Consider the following 21,872-nt stretch of genomic DNA (forward strand, 5'->3'; position numbering starts at 1 on the left):
TTTATTTGTTTGATAAAATGTAATGTGTATTTTTAAAAAAAAAGACAAGGTAAACATTAAAATATAAAAATGTGCAATTTTCATGGTATTTAAAATTATCTTACAAAATATGTTCAATCTATTGTAACATATTCTTTAAAAATTGTTTTCCAATATATGTCTCTGATCTTTTTATAAATTTCCAAACCGGTACTAGTTACCTGGAGAATTCTCTGGTAAACAAATTAATCTTTACCTTTTGTTGTTGTTGTTCTGTGTTTGTACAGCGCCTAGCATACTGGTGGCCTGGTCTGTGACTGGGGCTCCTAGGCACTATGGAATAATAATAATTATTATTATTATAATTCTTTAAGCAGAAGGAATCACACACTATGTCTCTCCATTGAAGACTCAAGTGAAATCCTGGACCACTGAAGTCAATGGCAAAATTCCCATTGAGTTCCATGGGGCAGGATTTCACCCTGAGTGTAATCCATAGGCATTTTCAGTTTCTATGTCTGATAGATTTAGCAAAAAGAGGAATTAATCTGTATGAATAAGAGTTGTCACTCCAAATCTATTGACTAGCTGTATTTACTTTGATTCCACAGGAAAAAGAGTAGTTTTAGCCAGAATCTTTTTAACAAGGGCCTCAACTATCTACTGCTATGTTATTTTACCATTTTTAAGGCTGTTGGCACAAGTGCTTGGTTTTCAAATTATTTTCTGTGCTAAAAGAAAAGATGCCCTTCCCTAGTTATGACAATTACAATTGGGTCAGTCCCCAAACAGGTGATTTGTATCAGGACTTTCTGGTATTCACCACAGTTATAGTAATTTTAAAGGGTTTTCCATATTTTCTAAATCTAATTTTAATTTAATTGTCTAATTTTATTTAAATGCATCCGCTTGGTGATGAATTTATTCACAGTAACAGTAATTCTATTGCTTTCTTTCCTTAAGTCCAAGCCTACCGTTGAATCGTTAACATGCACTAAATTTTTCTAAGTATATGTGAAACATTTTATCAAACATATAATAAACACATGGAAAATTGTTTTTTCTGTACACGTAGACATATTTCAGATATCCTGAAATGGCCATATCTGGACTTCAGTTTCCAAATTACAAATATGTCACTATCAGATAAATGTACTACTGCAGTGTTTCTGTGGAAAAATGACTTCCTGAGGCCAGGCTGAAAAATAATTTCTGTGGATTTCCCAAAGCTTCTGAAATGCTGTGTAAATCAGTTACTTGCTGCATTTGCAAAACCTCTAAAAACATTATGCTTGCATTAAATCCAAATCCATCTACCAAAAAAAAAGAAAAAAAGATAGAAGTTTTGCTTTAGGTCAGGCAAAGATGAAAAATCATAAAGTTCTCTAGTACTTGAGGAAAAATCTCTTAATTGGAAATAGAATGCCCATGTACCAGCATTTGTTTATCCTCCAACATGCTCAATGTTATTGATTTGTAGCTAAGTCTGACTATGAAAGGTAAGTTCAGTAAGATGCATTTTCCATTAGTAGAAAATGTACATTTGATTATTATTGTTACGTTTGTGCACTGCTCATATCTGTTAAGTTAGATTCTTATTAATATCCCTGAATACTTGGTGGTGTCTAGACAGGAAGTATTTTTAAAAAGGGATATATTAATTAATTTTAGACTGCTTTCATATAATTTTTGGGGCCATAGTCTGCCCCCCTCATCTGTGGTGAGTACCCATAAGTAGTTCCATTTGAAGTAAATGAGACTATGATAAGACTAAGGCACTACTCGACATAAGTAGCTGCAGAATCTGAGCCACCGTTTTTAAAGATGACAAGAAAATAATTTTATAAGCTCGGTATGTTAATTCAGAAAGCTAAATCATGAATGATCTGCAGCATGGTATGTATCCTGTTTAATCCCAAAATCGTGCATTGGCACGAGCTAGTAAAACATATGATGTATACAGAATGATTCTTTCTTTGCACTGTTTGTTGCGAATAAAAGCTGGTGAGCTTGCTTTTTATTCAGTCTGAACTGATATCTAAAATAAAACCCAAGGAAACAACTTATGTAATGTATTGTTCAAAAACGGGTCACTGTGATGAATTTTAAAATGTAGGATACTCTCTCACTGTTGTGTCGGGGACTGGGCAGTATTATAAGGTATCTGTGACACTGAACTAGCCCCTGAGCTCCTTCAGCTATTCCAGCTACCCCTCTCTGTTTTTCTTCTCCCATCTTTTCTTGATGCTCCTCTTTTCCTCCTTGTATCTCCCTGACAGTATTCCAAACACCTTGTAATACCAAAACCAGAGCTGTGCTACTTAGAATAGCAAAATGGCCATTGCAGTGGGGGAGCTCTCACTTTGGATTATTTTTTTCATTAGTAGTATTTTTGAAAGGCTAATAATGGGCATTTAAATATTTATGTTCAATTATAAGGTGTGTGATATGCAAAAGAATTGTTGTATTAGATTTTACTTTGCCTTGGACTTAGAGACAGTAGATTTACATCAGAGAGGGCCTGATAGCGGAGAATATTGTGGTCTGGAATTAATTTGAGCAAACATAGATCTATTTTGTATTTTCTTTTCTTCCCCCTCTCCCCCAGGCAAATAAAGCACTTTATGTAAGAAATTCATAATTGATCCTCAAGTGCTTTCTTGCCTTTTTAGAGAAAATTACACCAAATGGATTTTATGCCACCTTTTTTCCTTCCCTTTTTCCCTGCCCCACTTCATTGTTCAGTGGCTGCTTGAGGATGACGAAGAGATGCATTGATGTTTGGAATGCTTCAGTGGGAATGCAGCTTTTATTTCAATTACAGAATCTTTATTATTTTTTATTTGAATCATACCCTTTTACTCCACCACCCTTTCTGCCGAACTCTCCGTAGTTAGTAAACTTAAGGTTGACATAACCATAGGGACTATGAGGTGCTGTGTGCCTCCTGAAAAGTGCTATCAGATCAAATTGAAATAAGTGGGATTTGCGGGTACTCAGCACCTTACAAGATCAGAGCTATATGAAAAGCAGAATGGATGGGCTTTTTGGTTTTTCATTTGCCCTCGGAGTGAAATAAGTAGGCATTAAGTACAACATTCATGTTTTATTACCCCTTGAATGCTATTTTAAAAAAAATTTAAGACTTTATTTAATTTTAAAAATATCTGAATTTTCTGAACTGATGGTTCATATACTATGTGTTTATTGGAATAGTTAAGCCAGAGAATGAAGTGAATGACCGTGTTGTTAATTTCTGAGATAGGTAAAAATCTAGTATTAGAAAGGAGGCATAGCACAGTGAGAGACATTACGATAGCTTTGTTTATTCATGCTATTAATGAAAAGCAAGTGGAGCCCTTTGAAAATGTTTAGAGACATCATGTAGGTTGTTTGTTTTCCTAAATTGCTTGATTACGTTTCCCTTGTCATGAATGAAGTGGTTGGTTCTTATGTCTTTCTTCCCGTAATCCTTTATCGCAGGTCCTAGTGCCACCAATCTTATAATAGGTTCCATCGCTGGTGCCATCCTGGTAGCAGCTATTGTCCTTGGGGGGACAGGATGGGGCTTTAAGTAAGCAATGCCGCATGTCTTCTCTTCAGTGGCTATGGCATTTCTATTTTCTGCTTACATCACTAAGTTTTGAGTTCCTGCTACAAGACTCAAAGTGAAAATACTGCTTCAAATAGTTACACTTGCACTGAAAAAGAGGTGAAATGTAAAAAACCACAGATGTCACCAGGGTGCAAAGTTGGAGAACAGTAGTATACGTGGATTAACCTTCATAAGATTATGGAAAACAACTCCAAAAGTGAAAAAAGAAATACTTTACTTCTCATGAACAAGGTCTAGCCATCTCCCTATATCAATATTATTTTGGCATGCTTTGCAGAGAATGAAATATAGTGGTAGGAAATCTAAAGGCATGTATTTTTCAAAATGTAAACACTGAAGTTGTGCACAGCAATGCTTGAAAGCTGATACAAGGCTGCTCTGTGTCTAACCAAGATATGAAGTGTATACTATACAATTTGTTCTGAGTTTTTTGACAAAATGTCTTTCTGTCAAAAATGCTGATTCATTGAAACAGAAACGTTTCATGGGAAATGGGCAGTACTGAGAAATTTTCCATTTTGAGGAGGATGTTTGACACTTTCAAAATGAAAAGGTCTATTTAGAAATTTAAGTTAATTTATAGTCTAAAAAAGATAGAAAACAAAACATTTCAAAATTATTGAAACAAAAGTTTTAATTAACTTAAACTGATTTTTTTTTTCTGCAGATTATCAGTTCATGAAAATTTTCAAGATTTTGACTTTTCGTTCATAATTTACAGAATCTCGGAATTTTTTCTGAGACAGGAAAACTGATTCCTGCCCAGCTCTAGTATATTACCATTGATTGACATACAACATATATTGAGCCAAGTTCATTCCAGGTGTAACTTCCATTAACCAAAATGGAGTTATATTTTGATGAATTTGGACTATTATATGCTTTTCCTTGTAATGTCAATTACATACATCTTGTCCATATCAAACTCGCACGCTAGGTCTAAATTTGGAACTCGTGTAAGTCAGCAAAGCTCCACTGACTTCTGTGGAGATAGGTTGATTTACACCAACTGATGATCTGGCCCCAGATGTTTAGCACCACCAAGTGTGGGAGTAACACTCCCCAATGTCCCCTGTCCTCAAATCTTGGTAGGTTAAAAAAATCAGTTTACTTTTAAAACCTATTAATTTGTCATGTTAATGCTACACATTTATATTCCATTGGGGCAAGTCTTGTCTCCATCTCTGTGGAGGCAAAGGATTCTTTTTAAGCATTGTGGTTGTCAGGATTGTAGAGTCCAGTTCCATGGGAGCAGTTTATGTGCTGTTGGACAGGGTAAGGCTAGGTAATAGCCAGGCTGGAGTGCAAAAAGGCTACTCCTACTCCAGTTTACTATTTGACAGAGGCAGAGTGGAAGCAACCTGGATGAAGAATACATCCCCACTTTTGCCATTGTACACAAATGTTCAGCCAGGTTATTCCGGCTGGGAACATGATGCAAGCAATAATCCCTAAAGTTCTTAAATAGTTTTTTGTATTTATTGATTTTATATTTTTTAAAAACCACTTCAGATCAGCTATAATAAGAACCAAAAATCTAGGTTAAATATCATTGCTTTGCATACTCAAATAGTACAAGGGAGGTGATAGCAAATCTGTGTAAAAAAAGATTATTTTCCTAATCTCTCATTCACAGTTTCCTCAGGAGTGGTATATGACACCCACTAGAATTACGGTGGTATGATAGCTGCTCAAAACTAAATGAAATTAAAAAGGAAGAAAAGGGTAGTTAAAAATGCTTGATTTTGTCCATGCTTTAGACATGAGCAAAAAAGAATCCCACTTGCCTTTTTATAATTAGTATATTAGAGTTTAAAAACATAAATTCTGCCCTCATTGTTTCTTGTGCTGCCTATTAATGTCAATAGCTTTGGATAAGTGTGAGGGCAGAATTTGGCCCCAAATTAATGTCTTCTTTGTAAGATAGTCTTAATGATGACCTGTATTTGTTCATCAAATTTTCTCACAAAACCATTTCTGACATTGAGAGTTCCACACATTTAAAGATGGAAGAATGTGATTCTTTGTTACTTATGACATTCAGTGCATGGGTTAAAAGCAAAACAATAGTTGAGGTATGTATTTTGGAGTATACAGCTACTGGTCGGATTTACACCCCTTTGCATGAAGACTCGCCATTGAAATAATTGGGTCTTCTGCAAGCAGAGAGACTGCAAGATTGCTTATAATGTATAAAGGCCTAGTCTGTGAAATATTAATTACGGTTCACAACCTTTTGTTGCATATTGTGTTATTTTGATGTACTTTGCATCTTATATAGCACAGGTTCTATTAGATGCAAAATTATAGAAGAAAAGAAGTCATAAAAAGTATACATTTAAGAAGCTGTATACATGTAAGAAGCTGTCTACATTAACATAGCATGTACATAATAGAGAAATATGTAATTTAGAGAACTTATTTTAATTATAGTATTGTTAATTCCGTTCAGGAACTTGAGCCAAATTCTGCACTCCTTCTTTGAGCAAATGTTCAATTAAGGACTGTAGAATTTGTACCTTTGTAAGCCTACACATACAAGTAATGTTAAGTCTGTCCTTCCCTCCACTTGTGGACTATTTTCCTGGGAATTAACGCACTGGGAGTTACATGATTGAATAACCTATGCATGAATGACAGCATACGCCTCTAGGTCTGTATTTGGCAGTTAGACACATGCCATTCCCAGTGAAGTAAATGGCAGCCATGTACATATATCCACGTGCAGATGTTAGTGCTCAGCCCTAAAAATATGTATTTTGGGATGCATCTCCAGTAAAAAATTGTTTAAAATGTTGTTGTGTTCCAGGGCATATCCTTTTAAATGTAGACCTACAAACTCCTTTAAAGATTGATCTTGTGGGATAGTGGCTTCTGGATACTAGTATGGTAAATCTGGCTTCTGGAAAGCATCCTTGTCCAGGACAGCACTTGAGCATATGCTTAACATACTTGCTTAAAACAGTTAAGTGCTGACCTGGATGGGGTGAAGAAGTTTCACACTTAAGTGCATTCCTGAATCAGGACTTTAAATGGTCCAATTCTAGCTTAAATAAAACAATATTAATTGCTTTTCTTGGTATTGTCAACATATATAGATATATTTTGCCCAGCACAAAACTAACCTGCTCCCCATCACTTAAGTCACCGGTACAAATGTTCCACTTTGCATCCTGCATGTCCTCCTGTCATACAAAAATATAAAACTATTTGGTATCCCTGTATGAGTACATTCTCATATTGAAAATATCAGGAGTTCAGTATTTTAAAAACAGCAAGATATAAATATTTATTCTGTAGCAGAACCTCAAATACAATGGCCTGGCCTAGCTCACAGCTTGAAGTGCATGTTTTTTGGGGGGAATTGAAAAGGCTTTTTCACTTGTATGTGGAAGAAGGCTAGCACAATGTAGGGCCTCTCACACTTTGCTTCCAGATTTTTTTTTGTAGGATGTTCAAGACTAATAGCGTGGGTTTTAATTTTCCTTTTAAGCAAGTGATGTTTCAGTCTTTAGTAATGTGAGAAAAAGTAGCCAATACTTTACAAACTAGGAGATGTGATTTTTGTTCCACAGGTTATCAGGTGTTCACATGCACATACAGTACTGTGGTGTCAAGTCCAAATCAAACGTAAGCTGCAATTAAGCAAATTTTGTTCATGAACTTAGTGGGTCAGTTTGGTATAAATTAGCAAAACAAACTAGGATTTATTTTTAGACATTTTCTGGAAAGATATGGATAAAAATAGGAATGAAAAGTTGTTGTGATCAAGTCTCAGTAAAATGTTCAGTGCACATAGATCTTAAGGAACATATTTAGTCAATTTGAGTTAAATGTTGCTAGTGAACACCCTGTTAGGAACTATATTTTGTTTCACAGAAGACCTTGTTTATATTTTGACGAAGTAGTCATTGTTTTTTTGTACTGCAGTAGTGTTTAGGGGCCCCTCTCTTGGGTCAGAGCTGCACTGTTCTAGGCACTATGCAAACACATAACATGTATTGATGGTGAAATTCACATAATGGCAGTGGATCCATGGACTGCCCTTCAAACATTACAATGTTTCATTAAGGACTAAAGTGGATGCGGAATGAGGGGTTAGTTAATGTTGGACAGTCTTGTGTGGGCCCTCTGAATTTCATCTTTAGGCTCAGTTTCCAGTTCTTTTTAATATAGAATTACTTGACAAGTGGTGAATGTATACATGTGTAGTTTTGCTAGAATAATGAATTCAATTGCTTTTTTAAATGCTGGTTTGATAGTTTGTTACCTTTTGAAAGGGGGTACTTGGTAAATAGCAATATAAAGTAGTAGTACTGGTAAGGGCTAAATTTAAAAAAAATGTGGGAAGTTTCTTTTGAGACTGCATAATAGTCCTCTGAATGGGGAATAGACCAGTAGGGGAGGTTCTGTGGTAGGTAAAAATGTATAGGCACAGTATTATTCCCAGGACTAGCTGCTAAGAACCAGAGCTTTCCTGCCCCGTGGAGGATTACTGGGTGGCCAAATATTTACCCAATCCTTAAACTTCTGCATAAAGGCAGCTTTAGGAATTTAAATTGAGCCAAATCCTGTACCCTATTGATACCGGAAAGTCAAAAATGATCAGCAATGCTATATTTCTGTTGTGGTGTAGGGCAATACAGTAGAGAGCCTGTGCAGTGAGATTCTGAAACCTTGTGTACGCTTCCTACAGGAACTACGTACCAGCTCTCTGGTTTGTCAGTAACATCTATTTTTCCCTCCACTCTGCATTTCCTTGCAAAGTGTGTGCAGTGGGTCCATGAGCAGCATGAATCCACCTGCTCAAAATCAAATAACACGCTATGTCTACTACTGTTCCTCATGCCAACAGATGGCAGAAGGCTAGCTAAGCAGGTGCCCTAGACTCAATCTCTGTTTTGAAGCTGATGATCCCATCCCCCAGCTTTGTTGTTTTAATTTGCAATTTCACATAGCAACAGCCTGGTTACCGTGGGTTTGCTCACTTTTTCAAGATCTGGTGTGGGGAAACTTTACAGAAACATTACTGATTTGAAGGGACTGTGCAGTCATTGGAGTAACCCTTAATTTTTTTTGGCAAGAGTTTGTGTTTCTGTGAACATGGAGGAAGGCACCAACTTACAAGAACATAATGTACTGCAATAGCAACACTAGTAATTAGTTGCTACTAAAATAGGCAGTGTGTTTGTGCATTCGTTGCTGTGATCTTCTCAGAACACTTATAAGCAAAGAGGAGACAAATAGGTTACATAAAAACTGTAATAAAAGACTGGGGTAGCAGTGGATTTATTTTGTATATTTATTTTTGCAAAGAATAAACTATGCTGTCAAAAGGGTTAAAAGCAACTGTCCTAAATGGAATGTAGGTGATTATTGCTTTGCACTGTGGCTTGTTATCGTCATGCTATGAGTATTTTATTTTTAACAGAAGTAATGGTTGTGTTTTTCTTGGATTCACACCTAATGGAGACTGAGTTTTTATTACTGTGAATTATTGAAACTGGGATTAAATGTAAAAAAAAAAGTTAATGACGTGTTAGAGTTCCCTGGCTAAAACAGCACCAAAACCAACAGGCAATGCAGAAGTTAAGGTGGTGGCCTCAGCATCATTCTCTGTAGCGTGACCCTTCCCCCGAGGGCTCATTTCCTCTTCCTCACATTGGTGTCTACTGCACTAGTGAAGGCACCCACGCTGTTCTTCCTCCTCCTCTGGCCAATGAGCATGTGTGGGTCTGCAGCCTTGAAGAAGAGCCAATGCTTATACGGGCTGGAGGAGGAAATAGGGAGCCCTAAACAGCAGCCTCTTGTGGAGTGGAAGGGAAGTGGTCTTAGTGCTTCTGCGTTTTGCTGCTGGGGAAGAATGAGCAGAAGAGGCCAAGAGGGAGTCCAAAAGAGCAGCCGTTGCTAGCATACAGGGAGCATATCCTGAAACAGCAGTGAAGCCAGGTGAGGTTCTAGGGGTATGTCTATACAGCATTTGGATCGAGCCTCCCAGCCTCAGTCGACAGACTCAGGCTAGCAGGGCTTGTGCTAGTCCTGTAAAAATAGCTGCATAGCCAGCATTTTAAAGTTGCTACTCAGATTGGAGCTCGGGCTCCGAAGCCTAGGCAAGGGGGTCAAACCTGGCTGGGAGGCTCACTCCAAGATGCTGTGTAGAGATACCCTATTGGCCAGAGAGGGGTGGCTGCTGTTCAGTATCTCAGAACAACTATTCCCAGAGGTAGGTGAGCCAGCCAGCAGGGAAAGACCACACTCCTGTCAATCCTAGCCAGGCCTGTCTCCTACCTCCTCAAGATAGGGCCCAGGATATCTACCCTCCTGTGGTAGGCCAAATTCTGCACTCAGATGCACGAATTTCTGTTTTCAGTGGAATCCATATGCAATCATTTTGGGGAAGAATGTGACTGAGTTTGTGTTTAGTTCTGGGGAACTAAACATTTAACAAGGCATTGCTAAAACTAATGATCTTGCAACATTTCCATTTTAAACCTCAGTTTTAAGTATTTTACAACTGAGCTATAAAAATGATTTGCACTTTGATATACATCTTTTCTGCTAGTAATTTGTTTTATAATCAGAAGCTGCGTTTTGCATTTTTGAAGTTACAAAAATATAGCATAGTAGTCTTAGATGTAATTGGATGTTAATGGTGCCTTTAGTCCATTATATGAACTGAGCTTTTTGGATATATCTATATCTATTTGTGTGTGTGTGTGTGTCTTTTTAAATATTAAGGGCTAACACATGCTTTGAAGCCACAGCCTGCAATAGGGGCCAGTGCAAAGCCACACTGCCACATTGGAAGCTCCTGAGGCTTCCTGGGACAAAGCCCAGCCTCTGCAATATCCTTTAACACAGTGGTTCCCAAACTTTAACAACCTGTGAACCCCTTTCACTAAAATGTCAAGTCTCACAAACCCCCTCCTAAAAATGAATATTTCAAGGGATTTTCTCCTTTATCTGAGTATAAATTATAAAAGCAGTGATCTTGGAAATATAAAAATTGTTTTTATGACATGCTTATTACACAATATTTATTTTATTTATCATTACAGTATTTTTATTACATTATGAAAACGGCAATACTCTTCCAAGATCTCACTTTCATAGCTTGTATCACTTTGAATAAGCCTGTTATAAGACAAGGCTCCTATGTTTCAGCAAGGAGTATCAGATGTGAAACAGCATGAAGGTATTTAAGAAGCCAACTCAAAATCGTTCCTCCTACACAAGCATTCAGGTCTTGAGCAGTCCAGGCAAACAACGCTCGTTACAACAAAGCTTAGACTTGTTCTTCATAATAATTTTAAAAACAATGCTTGTTGCCTATTTAATTTTAAAAACAGCAAAAAATATCCACCTCCCTTTCCATTTCTTATAAGGAGTCTTGAAGTTTAAATCTCCTCAGTGTGATAGATATGCTTGCTTTGATCTGCTTAGCTCTTGGAAGTCCAGGGGCTCTGGGGTCCCTAGGGACAGCTCTGTCCACCATTAGGGAATTTTTTCCTGAGAACCCCCTGTAACATTTTGCGAACCCCCAGGAGTTCACAAACCCCAATTCACAAACCCCACTGCACAGTATGTGGCATGTGCCGCTCTACCCTGACCACACAGAAGGCCCATTCTGCTGAATAGTATGTGGGAGGAGCATGACTCTTTTGGGGAGTGTAGCGATCCTGTGTGCGCTAACCTGATAGCCTTGTATGCTCTGACTGCAAGGATTGCATTTGTGCCCAGCCCTGCACTTGGTGTAGGGGTGCGGGAAACAATTATACAGCCAGGTGGGGATCTTGATATAGCAGGGTAGAGGGTTCAGCTGACTCTTCTGACCAGTGTTCATCAGGAAGATTTATACAACATGATTTTTTTAGCAGTGCTTGGAGCTTAGCTATAATGGAGGATTAGCAGAATAGTGTAGGAAATTCATTATGATAAATTGCTACACTCTACTTGGCCTATGAATAAATGGGGATCCTTCAGTAGTAATATTTTTAGTTCCCTCACTTCTAGTTATGATTTTTTTTGGGGGGGGGGGGAGGGGAACCAAGATTTGTTCATAGTGGTTAGAGCATGTGACTCTGTCAGGAGGCCTGAATTCTTCTCTCAGTTCTGCCACTGGCTTATTGTATAAGCTTGGGTGAGATAATGTTATCCACCTTAGTTAAGCACTTTGAGATATTCAGATAAGTATTACATAAAAGCAAGGTGTTATTTCTTACCAAATAATTAATATGCAAAACTGACTTACTGAATATCAAGAATAGTGTATTTCAAAAACAGTTTTGTGTACTTATTTTGAATGTCACATTTAGATCCCTACACCCTTAGTTTTCAGGCATGACAACTTCGTCAGTCTCTGATATTATGGAGAAAACAGTTGTTACTAATGATTGACCAGAGGAAACATAACATTTTGATGTAACATATTAAGGAAATACTGAAAAAGAAGAAAGGCATTAGCAGACTTAATTTTTTACCTTTGGAAGAATGTATTTTCATTTAATGAACTGTAGGGCATGATCGAAATGAGATTTGTGGCTTTGAAATAGACCCTAGAAGACATTTGATATGATGTGGGCTGTGTTACAATTCCACAACAGTTTGGCGGCAGTTCCAAAGTGCGTCCATTGCTGCTCAGAGACAGTACTAGCAGGATTGTGCTGCTCAGGAGTACTACTTTAGCAAGGGGTCAGTTGGAAAGACCTGGGGGGTTATATTGAGAGGCTAGCAAAACATGTTCCCACTGTAACTTCATACTAAATATCACAGAGCCCACTCATCAATTTAATAGAAAAACTTCAGGCAACACATTCGACTTTAGTATAGGCTTTTAGTGGTTTGTCCCCTTAAAAATAACAGGAATGCAAACATTTTCCAGAATATTCCTTTAAATTTGGAGCTTAATGGATGGTTAAATCATCTGAATTTTTCACATGTATTAGTGATCTGATTTTTTAGATTTGTTTTAAAGGTAAATAACTGTTAGTTAGTGCGGTTTGAATTTCAGTATGCCGTGTAACATATATAGACAGTCATTTAAAGCACTCCTTTTCATACACCATAGAAAAATAGAGAAACTGGCAGAGAGAGTAAGTCCAGACAAGTTTTGATTCAGATTGAAATAGTCAAATATTATTCAGACTTCCTACTTACAATTCTACATGTGACTAGAAAAACGGTATCCATTCATATCAGATCGACTCAGAGGGTATGAATGCTACAGAGATATATCTAAATAGTGCAGTCAGTTTGAGTCACAATGAGGATTAGTACAACACCTTTCTATAAAAAGGGGAAAAAATGAAATTTTAAAAGCCTGTAACTCTTACGCTGCATGCTTTAATAACAAATAGTCAGGCAAGCACTGGCACAAGATCAAAGGCTGCCAGGTTCTCTGAAAGAACTGTCCTGGATAATTTTTCTTTTTGCACTGATTCCTAAGTCACCTGTACAACTTAGGAAAGGCTTGGCTTTCAGCTTAAACATTACAGCAATGGTGGTATTGGGAGAGCGCAGTCAAAAAGGAAATTTGTGTATATAATTTTGAATTCCTGTTCTGTGTCTTTTGCATGACAATTTGGTGGCGGTAGTGGTGCACATGCCCAATGTTAAGACTAAATGCATGAGCCCCTTGCTTGATGCCCCACATAAAGCCAGATTATGGGGAGGTTGCACCCAACTTGTGCTGTTGCCTTGTAATGTCTTGCTGTTTATTGATATAGGGTATCAATATCGTAGGAGACTGGACATTAGTATAAAAGCTAAATTGTAATGGCATAATTAAAAGTCTCTGTCCATTCTCCTTCGACTGCAGTGTCTCAGTATCTGCTATATTTTGTACCTTATTGGAGATTCAAAGCGCATTGTCCATAGTATGGTAAAGGCTCACAGACACACTAAGATAGCTTGGTCCACTATAAAATTATCTGTGGATTCAGGGTAGCCAATCAAAGATGGATACCTGAGGGAGCATGGCCACCTCATTTGTGGAAGGTCTGTGTTTTGGCGATTAATGAGCACCTGTTATAAACAGCCAGATACTCTTAAAATGCAAAAAGGCAATTTTGCATTTGAAATGTGACTGTTTTGAATGGTTCCAAATGATGTACAAATGCTGTCCTGACTTAATAGACATGTCAGACAGTCTGAAAAACTTCCCATCTAAATAGGACTGACTGCCACTTGCAGTACTGCAAATAAATAAATAAATAAAAAGTTAGTTATATACACTATATAGATTTAACACATGCAATTTTAAACTTCATAGAGACAGCAGGAATTGATACCGTAATACAGTGTGTCCAAACCCTCTCAAGGTCAAATATTACAGTTACCTCATTGTACGGTTAGTTTGTGAGACTACCTCAAAGTGAGCTTATTACTTTACTATGGTGTTAGCACTGCTTCTCTCCCATTATGCCTAACTAATGTTTTATGTTTTTCCTCCTCATCTCATATCCTTTTGACGCACACTGGAAGAAATGTCAAAAAGAGAAGGTACGATCCAAATCAACAAGGTCCTATCTGAAGGAACTTTCCTGGAAAAGCTTCTTCTTGCACTACTGGATTCTGGGTGTGGAGTCTTTGCTGTCACTGTGCAGGAACTCAGTCAATAAAGAAGAACATTAGAAATGGTAATGACTAAAGTTGGGTTGCTGGGGATGGAGTGAAGGAACACTGTCTTTTTTGGAGATAAGTTCAAATACTCCCGTCCTTTCATCTTTCTCTTAAAAAAAAAAAAAAAAAGACCGTGAAGGACAACTGTTTATTTTTTTGTTTTTGTTTTTCCAAAGAAAGAAAGAAGGGGGCAAACCAACCAAGTGCAATAAGAGAACTGTTTCAAAATAGTAAAATAGAAGATTTTTTTTCCCTAGCCTGCTGGCACTAACTTGAGTTTGCATGACTTTTTTTTTCATATTAAATGACAAATTCCAGTGGCATGAGCAGCTAATTTTGGAAAGGGTAAACTGCATGGCATATATACAACAAACAAACAAGCTAGCAAGCCAGCCCGCACAAGATCTGCACCCAAATATATACAGAGAAGAAAACAACAAAAAACAGAATGCAGAGGTGGTGATATTAGGCTCTTCTTATGAAATCTTCTTCCACCAGTGCCGTGCATTCTTTCTCTCTGGAGAGAAAGCTCCCTATTCTGTGGATTCATTGTCCCTGTTCTTTTATCTCCTGGACTAACATTCCTTTGGGCATGGGAGCTATTGTTTTTGAGCAGTGATAATATATAATTCTTCTATAGAAAAAAAAATGTATATGGAAATAAGAGATTGACATATAATTTTCACGTATCTTTATTGAAGGATTTCCTTAGAAAGGTTCTATTCTCTGTGTAAATCTATTTTTGGTGGTTTAATTTTGCTCCCCTTTTAATCTTTCTAGCATGTTGTTTAGCGGGTGTTCTGGGCTTGCTCAAAAAAGGCAGCTGTAGCATGCAGATCCAGGGAGTTCTGGCACCAAACAGGTGTGATCTAAAGTTTGTATGCTTGAAACCAAAAAACAAACCATATTAAAATGTGTAAATGCATATGTATTTAATAAGTCTCTTTTGAATTACTTTTTTGGCTGTCATGCAGATTTTCTGTATATAATATAAGAAAATTGACACCATCTCAAATTAATCACGAAAGTGCCAAGTTCATATCTTTTTAATTTTAACAACTATTTCCTTTATCTAGCTTTTTCAAGTGAAAGGAAAACAAGCTTAAGTAAGCCTTAAAATATTCACAAAATGCTGAAAGCTTGAAACAAGCTAAGGCTTTCCCTTTTAGTCCATTGTCCCACCCATTCTCCTCTCTCCCTTCCTCACAAGCTTGCAACGATGATCCAAACATCCGAGTCACTCTGAGTTTCCCTCTTTAGTACCTATCACCTTTCAAAGTACAATCTGGGGAGATACTACTTCTGCTATGGATGGTTACTGTCGCTCTTAGGGTTTGTTCAGATTTCACTTCCGAGGGTTGGCACATTAATGATATTACTTGTATGTTCACACATGGGGCACAGTCCAGTCCACTGACAAAGTGGAAGGGCTCCCATTAACTTTAACAGGCATTGGACTTGGGCCTTGGTGAACTGGGCAAAGAAAAGCTTTAGAGCCTGTTCATAATACTACTTACTCTGGTTTTACACTAGTAACTTGACAGGATTCAATGGAATTACCTCTTATTTATATTAGTATAAATGAGAGGGAGTTAGTCCTATAACTCGAACTCCATTTAGGTCTTATATTTCATTTTCCTTGTTCAAATGTTGAGTCAGTTTCTGGATTTAGCTTTAAAAGTAACTGATGGAAATACTAGGAAAAAATTAGGGTTGCAATTACTATAATTTTTTTTTTGCTTTACTTTGTTCAATAAAACATTTTTGCCTCCAAACATATTTCAAACTCTTTCAGATTGGATATTGTCAGAGAAGTCTTTCCCATGAAAACTATATTGTTTTGCAGACAATATAGTTATTTGTCAAATGATGTTTTAGATAACGTGATTTTGTTAAAGCTACCACTGTTACTGCATTATGAGTAAGAGGTGCTACACTTAGGTAGTCTGTGTTGTTATAGATCTACTCCATATTGTGATAACAGGGCTATTTACAGCATTATTTCAACATTATCTGACTTCAGGGCTGGAGTTTTGGTTGTATTAATGTTTGATGACAATGAATACTTGTAATTTTGAGGGGAACTCAAAGTACTTGCGTTGTAGTATTGCCCACTGGTACTTTGTTGCTTATTTCCACTTCGCTACTGCATATGGAAGATATAATTACTCTCTGGCAGGTACTAAACTGCACATTTTGGTTCTACTGCAGAATCAATATGGTAACTACAGTAGAAATGCCACTGTGGTTACAAAACCAATTAGGTGTCTAATGTAACTACCTGTATAATAAAACTTTGATGATAAGCATTTCACAAATAACATTGTAAATGTGCGATGTGATGATTTTAATCAGACCACAGTGGTCCCCAAATATTATGTACATATGGTAAGTGTTGGTGTAACTTTTTGTTACACTAGCAATTTCATAGGAAATACGATTTCTTGACTGAATTTACGCTCCACTGTTTAGCTGTGTGCGTGTATGTGTAAAACACACAAGCATTATGCTCTGTATGTACAGGATGTAAATGACATCACATAACTCACAAAAGTGGATTGTAAAAATCTTTTCTGTGGTACTAGAGTTATGTAGTCTTAACCATTTAGCTAGATATTGTTGATTTTCTAAGCCATTCATTTGCCACATTTAGTATTGTACACATGCTACTTTATGTTAATTTATCATAACAAGTGTCACAATTTAATATTAATAGAGTAAACGTTAAGCAATGACGAGTCCCCATTTCACCCACTATATTTTTGTTCCACTATATGATTCATCTTGACAAGAAAATGTATGGTAACTATACAGCTCTTACTGGTATGCTGCATGATCCCACTGAACTGACCTAATCCTTTTATAAGAGAGCTCTATGAGGCAAATTAAATATACTGTAGGTGCATGTTAAAAAATAAATTACATAGAACTAGAGTTTTATAAAGTTTTCTTTACTATGCAAAGATGGGTATTGCACAAACAAAATTTAAAGACAAATGTCTGAAGAACTTTACAGAGTAATACTTGAATTTATTTTTGTTTGAAAGCCTGTCAACCATGTTTTATATTCATTGTTGCTTCCACTATTAATCTTCCTTTTTTAAAATGATTTGTAAATATTTTTAAGTGCACAATATGATGTTATGAGCCAGTTTTTGTTTGGAGTTAATGCTCATTCATATCTTGTTGGCTGCTGATGAATGGAAATTTAATAGTCATTGTTCTGCAACTCTTAGTAAAATGAGTATTAAAAACATCATGAACATGGAATGTTGTAGCTTTGTTCTGATCATTTTTCTTCTTTATTATGTATGCTTATTTTATTAAATTCCCATGTTCAGAATGTCACCAAGCTTGCAGGAACAATCCGAAGCCTCAGTAAGAATGTCTGATTATAGATTCTGACCAAGAGTCATCCAACCTTAAATGCTGAAAGATTTTTTCTAATTATTAGTTTCAGGTGAGATCTTTGCTTTTAAAATGTACATAGTTTCCCCATCAGAAGAAAAAACTGGGTGAGTGGGATCAGTAGAGATGCCAGTTCTAATCTCCTGCCCGGTGGTCTCTGTTTTATAATCAAAAAGAGCGAAAACCCCATGAGTCTTACACTTGTTCCCCCGTGGATCTCCCATTTGAATCAGTGGGAGTTACAATGCTTCCGCATTCTGAATTAGTTTGAAAATAAGATATTACCCTGACTTATTTTGCTACCAAGTCTTTAATACAGAGCCGGAACTAAATGAAGCATTGATGTATTTGTAAAGAGGGATACAATGTTGGTCTATTGTGTATGAAAATTTACAATATTTTTGCTTTCAAGGAGTGAAATCTTATGTAAGTACCATAAAAGCCAATATAATAAATTAGTGAATATTAATGAATTTCTGCCCTTGTTTATACAAGTGCAACTCCAGTGTAATCAGTGGAATTGCATGCTTACAACAGCATGACAGTTGGCCCTCTTATTGATATAATAATATAACAGCATAGGAAATATTAGATGTATGACAGTAGTGTAAGAAGCTGAATGTCCTTACTAATTTCTTCAGTCCTTCATGGGAGAAGAGCATGGTTTTGTCTTAATGCTTCACAAATTGTAAAAATCAAATTTCTCATGCGAACAGTATATGGGTAAAATTTCCAAAGCTGCGGAAAGTGACAAAGGAGCCTAGGTCCCATTGAAAGTCAATAGTTTTTCACATGCATGTAGAAGTCAGTGGAACATAAGAGTTTCTCCTGGGGTAATTCTGCACCACTGCACATGCGCAGAATTCCTGTGCTGTGCAGAATTTTGTTTTTCCCCCATAGAAAATACATTCTGCTGGAAAGATGCTGCAGTTATGTCTTTTGCTCACAAGGGGCCGCTATGGTACCAGAACAGAGATCAGCCGCTCCTGGGACAGCCCCAGCTGTGGATAGGGAACAAAAGAGGCTGCCTTCCTCACAGCATCCTGCCCGTGAGGCCAGGTCAGGAGGCACGGGATATGGAGGGGACAGACTGGGGTGGGGGATGAATGGAAGTGCAGACACACCTGGGGATGGGGCTGACACACCTGGGGATGGGGCTGAGGGGGCTGAGTAGGAGTACAGATACACATGGGAATAGGGGAGGGGGTGAAGGGCCACGTGGCTGGAAGTGGGGTGGCTGAGTGAGGGTGCAGGGATACATGGGGATGGGAGGGAGAGGGTGGCTGAGTGGGGGTGAAAGGACACATGGGGTTGTGGGGTGCAGTGACGGATGTGCCTGACTGAGAGCGGCTAGGGATCAACCAGGGTCTGCATGGTGGAGACTCCCTAACAATCCCTCCCTGACCAAAAAACCCCCAAAAACTTGTTCTATGCTTTTCCCACCCACACCCAACAACCTCCCAGGTTCACACCCAGGCTTCTTCCAGCAATTGCTTCTGTCCCCCTCCACTCCTGTTACCCCTGACTCTCCCAAGCCTTTGCACTGCTTTTGAGGGGTGCAGGAAATACATTTCTGTATTGTAGTTTAAATTAATCAGAGTTCTGTATTAATATGCCTAGTAAGGAGTCTTTGTCAAAAACATTTCATGAATCTTTTGTTGCCTGTATTGTTACAGACAGGGCCATCCCTAGGGGGGTGCGGGGCCCAGGGCGGAAGTTACAGATTAATCTCTTCCAGGACTGACCGCACTGGCCAATTGCACCGGCCCATGGGGCCCCCCAAAGTGCGGGGCCTGGAGCAGTCACCCCGGTTCACCCTAGGGATGGATGGCTCTGGCTACAGACATAGTTGCTGACAGGTATTTTGAAATAAATTACCAAAATAATTGAAACTGGTGTGATTACAATGTGTTATGTTGACAAAAAAAATGCAGAATTTTGCAGAATGTTTAATTTTTTGGCACAGAATTCCCCCAGGAGTAAGGAGCCTAAAACTCATTGATTTTCAATGGGACTCAATCTTCTGTCACTTTACGCACTTTTGAAAATGTTATCCCACATCTGTAAATCAGACTGACTGGGAACTTTTGGACTGGACCAGCCTATCATTTCTTTTTGTATCCCAGTCAGATGGCCATAAGTCTGGGCAGATGTGAAAGGAAGATCATTGGAGCTATACTGATAGACATCAACTGAGGATCTAGCCCACAGTTTTTAAAGCCCTCTTAAGTCAAAATTATCACTAAGTACAAAGGTACTTTAAAATATAATAATGGACCAAATTCAGAATCTATTGAGGTCCAAGGGTAAAGTTTTCAAAAATGTCCCTGTTACATAAAAGCTCTTGAAGATTTTATCCAATTTTTTTCCATAAACTTGGGCTTTGGATTGGGACTAGTATGACTTAATTAAGAAAGATTGATTCCTTAATAACACTTGTAGTGCCGCTATATATGAGTTATGATTAAACTTCGCTGTAAAAAACAGTTGCCAACTTATGAGAGTTTTTAAACTTCCTTTTCTTGATTTTTAGATTTAACATTTCCATTTCTTTGTAAAGGCTTGTAGCATTATGTAGTAATTATATATATATTAAAAAAAACATTCAAACCTAACGTATCTGTAAAACTATATATATCTCAATGTCAGCTTAAACATAGCTTATGCTTAGAAATGAAAATGAAATAATGAAAATATCTATCACTTACTTTTCTTTATTATTTTATCATGAACCAAATGTTAGAATGGACAACTTGACAAATCAGTACTCTGACGAATACTGATTGAATTTGTGGAAGATATATATTTACCTTTACATCTTTGGTTATTTTGTACTCTAAGATCTGTAACTGGAATTTTGAAGACAAGAAAACTCTGATTGCAGAAAACACGAACAGCAAGGTGCCAAGGCGAAGGGTAGCTCAGGTCAGAATTTGTGGGAAGATATAATGGATCTCTTAAAACCTACAATATCTAATTTCTGATTAGTCATTCTATATTTCACCAAGGGGAGCAGAATATAGCTCTGTGTTCTTAGCTTTGTAATGCACTGACTACATCCTTTTCTCTCTTGTTTTCTTCTCCCAATACTGTATGTTAACTGTTCTTAAATCTGCCTCCAGGCTAACACTGAAATCTAACAAACTTACTTGTTGTGCTGTTATTTAAAGTCTCCACTTATATTGCCATTTGAACTCCTACTTTTTCAGTATAGAAAGGTGAGCCCCACAAACTCACTAGTTCAGAGTTAGCAGTAGTTGGTAGTCTCTACTAAAACTACTCAATAACCTAAATGCATTAAGTTAGACCTATGGTATGTGGACTTAATGGCAGTATTTAGATTCAGACCTATCTTATGAGATACAAGCAATAATGGCATGCTAGTGCTGTATTTCAAACTTGCACCATTATAACCACAGATACAGTCATGCAATCTACCTGAGGCACTTGCTGTAAAAGTTAACTACTATTTTAAAAGTCATGTACAAATAGGAAATAACCCACTTGGGTAAGCAGCCAGTAATTAATGAATTTGGAGCAATAGGACTTGAATGAATGATGTGGGTGACATATGATCAAGTGCATTCCTCTTACATTACATCAGAGCTAGAGCTAGATCAGAGCAGAACTAGATCAAAGCTAGCTCAGGTATGTCTATGGGAGCTCGAGTCACACCTTCTGATTGCATAGTAGACATACCCTTAGAACCACATACTCAAGCAGATGGATCCTTACCTAAAACCCATAGAAGTCAGTGGGCTTTAGATCAGGCCCAAGATGTGCATCCATTTTGATATTAGTTCTATTAGCAACTGCATATCACTGTGGTGACCTAATAGTACCACACTATAATAATATGCAAGGGACCAGTGATTTACTGCCAAAATGTTTCTCTGGTGGTGATTCTCTAAAAAGTGACAAATACTAATTTTCTGTCTTAAGTATCTGGATACTGTAGGCTGTTTTAAACCAAATATTTTGCTCTGGGACTTGGATTCCATATTTTGATTGGTATAACATGCTGCTTTTTTTGAAGGTACTAGGTCTGGTTGGCACCAGAATTTGGCTGGGAATGTGGGTAGGTTTTGTAACAAATAGCCTTCTTAATCTGTTAATAAAATTTTTATCTTCTCACCCTTCTTTGTCCAACATTGCTCTTCCTTTCTGCTTTGGTCCCATTGTCTACATGCCTGATTCAGTAACAGTCATTGGCATTGTCCCTGTGATCAACTGATTAGGGTGGGGAGCT

The 21,872-nt window shown here is 37.5% G+C and overlaps 1 protein-coding gene across 8 annotated transcripts in view; it reads left to right on the forward strand.

The window, feature by feature from the left end:
* The window catches only part of ADAM23 (ADAM metallopeptidase domain 23), a 181,748-nt gene extending 164,263 nt beyond the window's left edge, over nucleotides 1-17,485 (forward strand). For 2 of the 8 annotated variants that reach the window (XM_075118101.1, XM_075118098.1), the window contains 2 exons: nucleotides 3,463-3,553; nucleotides 14,078-17,485. In XM_075118101.1, coding sequence (XP_074974202.1) covers nucleotides 3,463-3,553; nucleotides 14,078-14,126 — 140 coding nt within the window. In that variant the 3' untranslated portion in view covers nucleotides 14,127-17,485. Of the gene's footprint in view, nucleotides 1-3,462; nucleotides 3,554-7,170; nucleotides 7,226-10,653; nucleotides 10,791-14,077 lie in introns of all 8 variants that reach the window. The other 6 variants (XM_075118099.1, XM_075118100.1, XM_075118102.1 and 3 more) reach the window with 5 other exon arrangements.
* The last annotated feature ends 4,387 nt before the right edge of the window (nucleotides 17,486-21,872 follow it).

This window comes from Caretta caretta, chromosome 11, assembly GCF_965140235.1.
Source record: "Caretta caretta isolate rCarCar2 chromosome 11, rCarCar1.hap1, whole genome shotgun sequence".
In the NCBI taxonomy this organism is placed as follows: Eukaryota; Metazoa; Chordata; order Testudines; family Cheloniidae; genus Caretta; species Caretta caretta.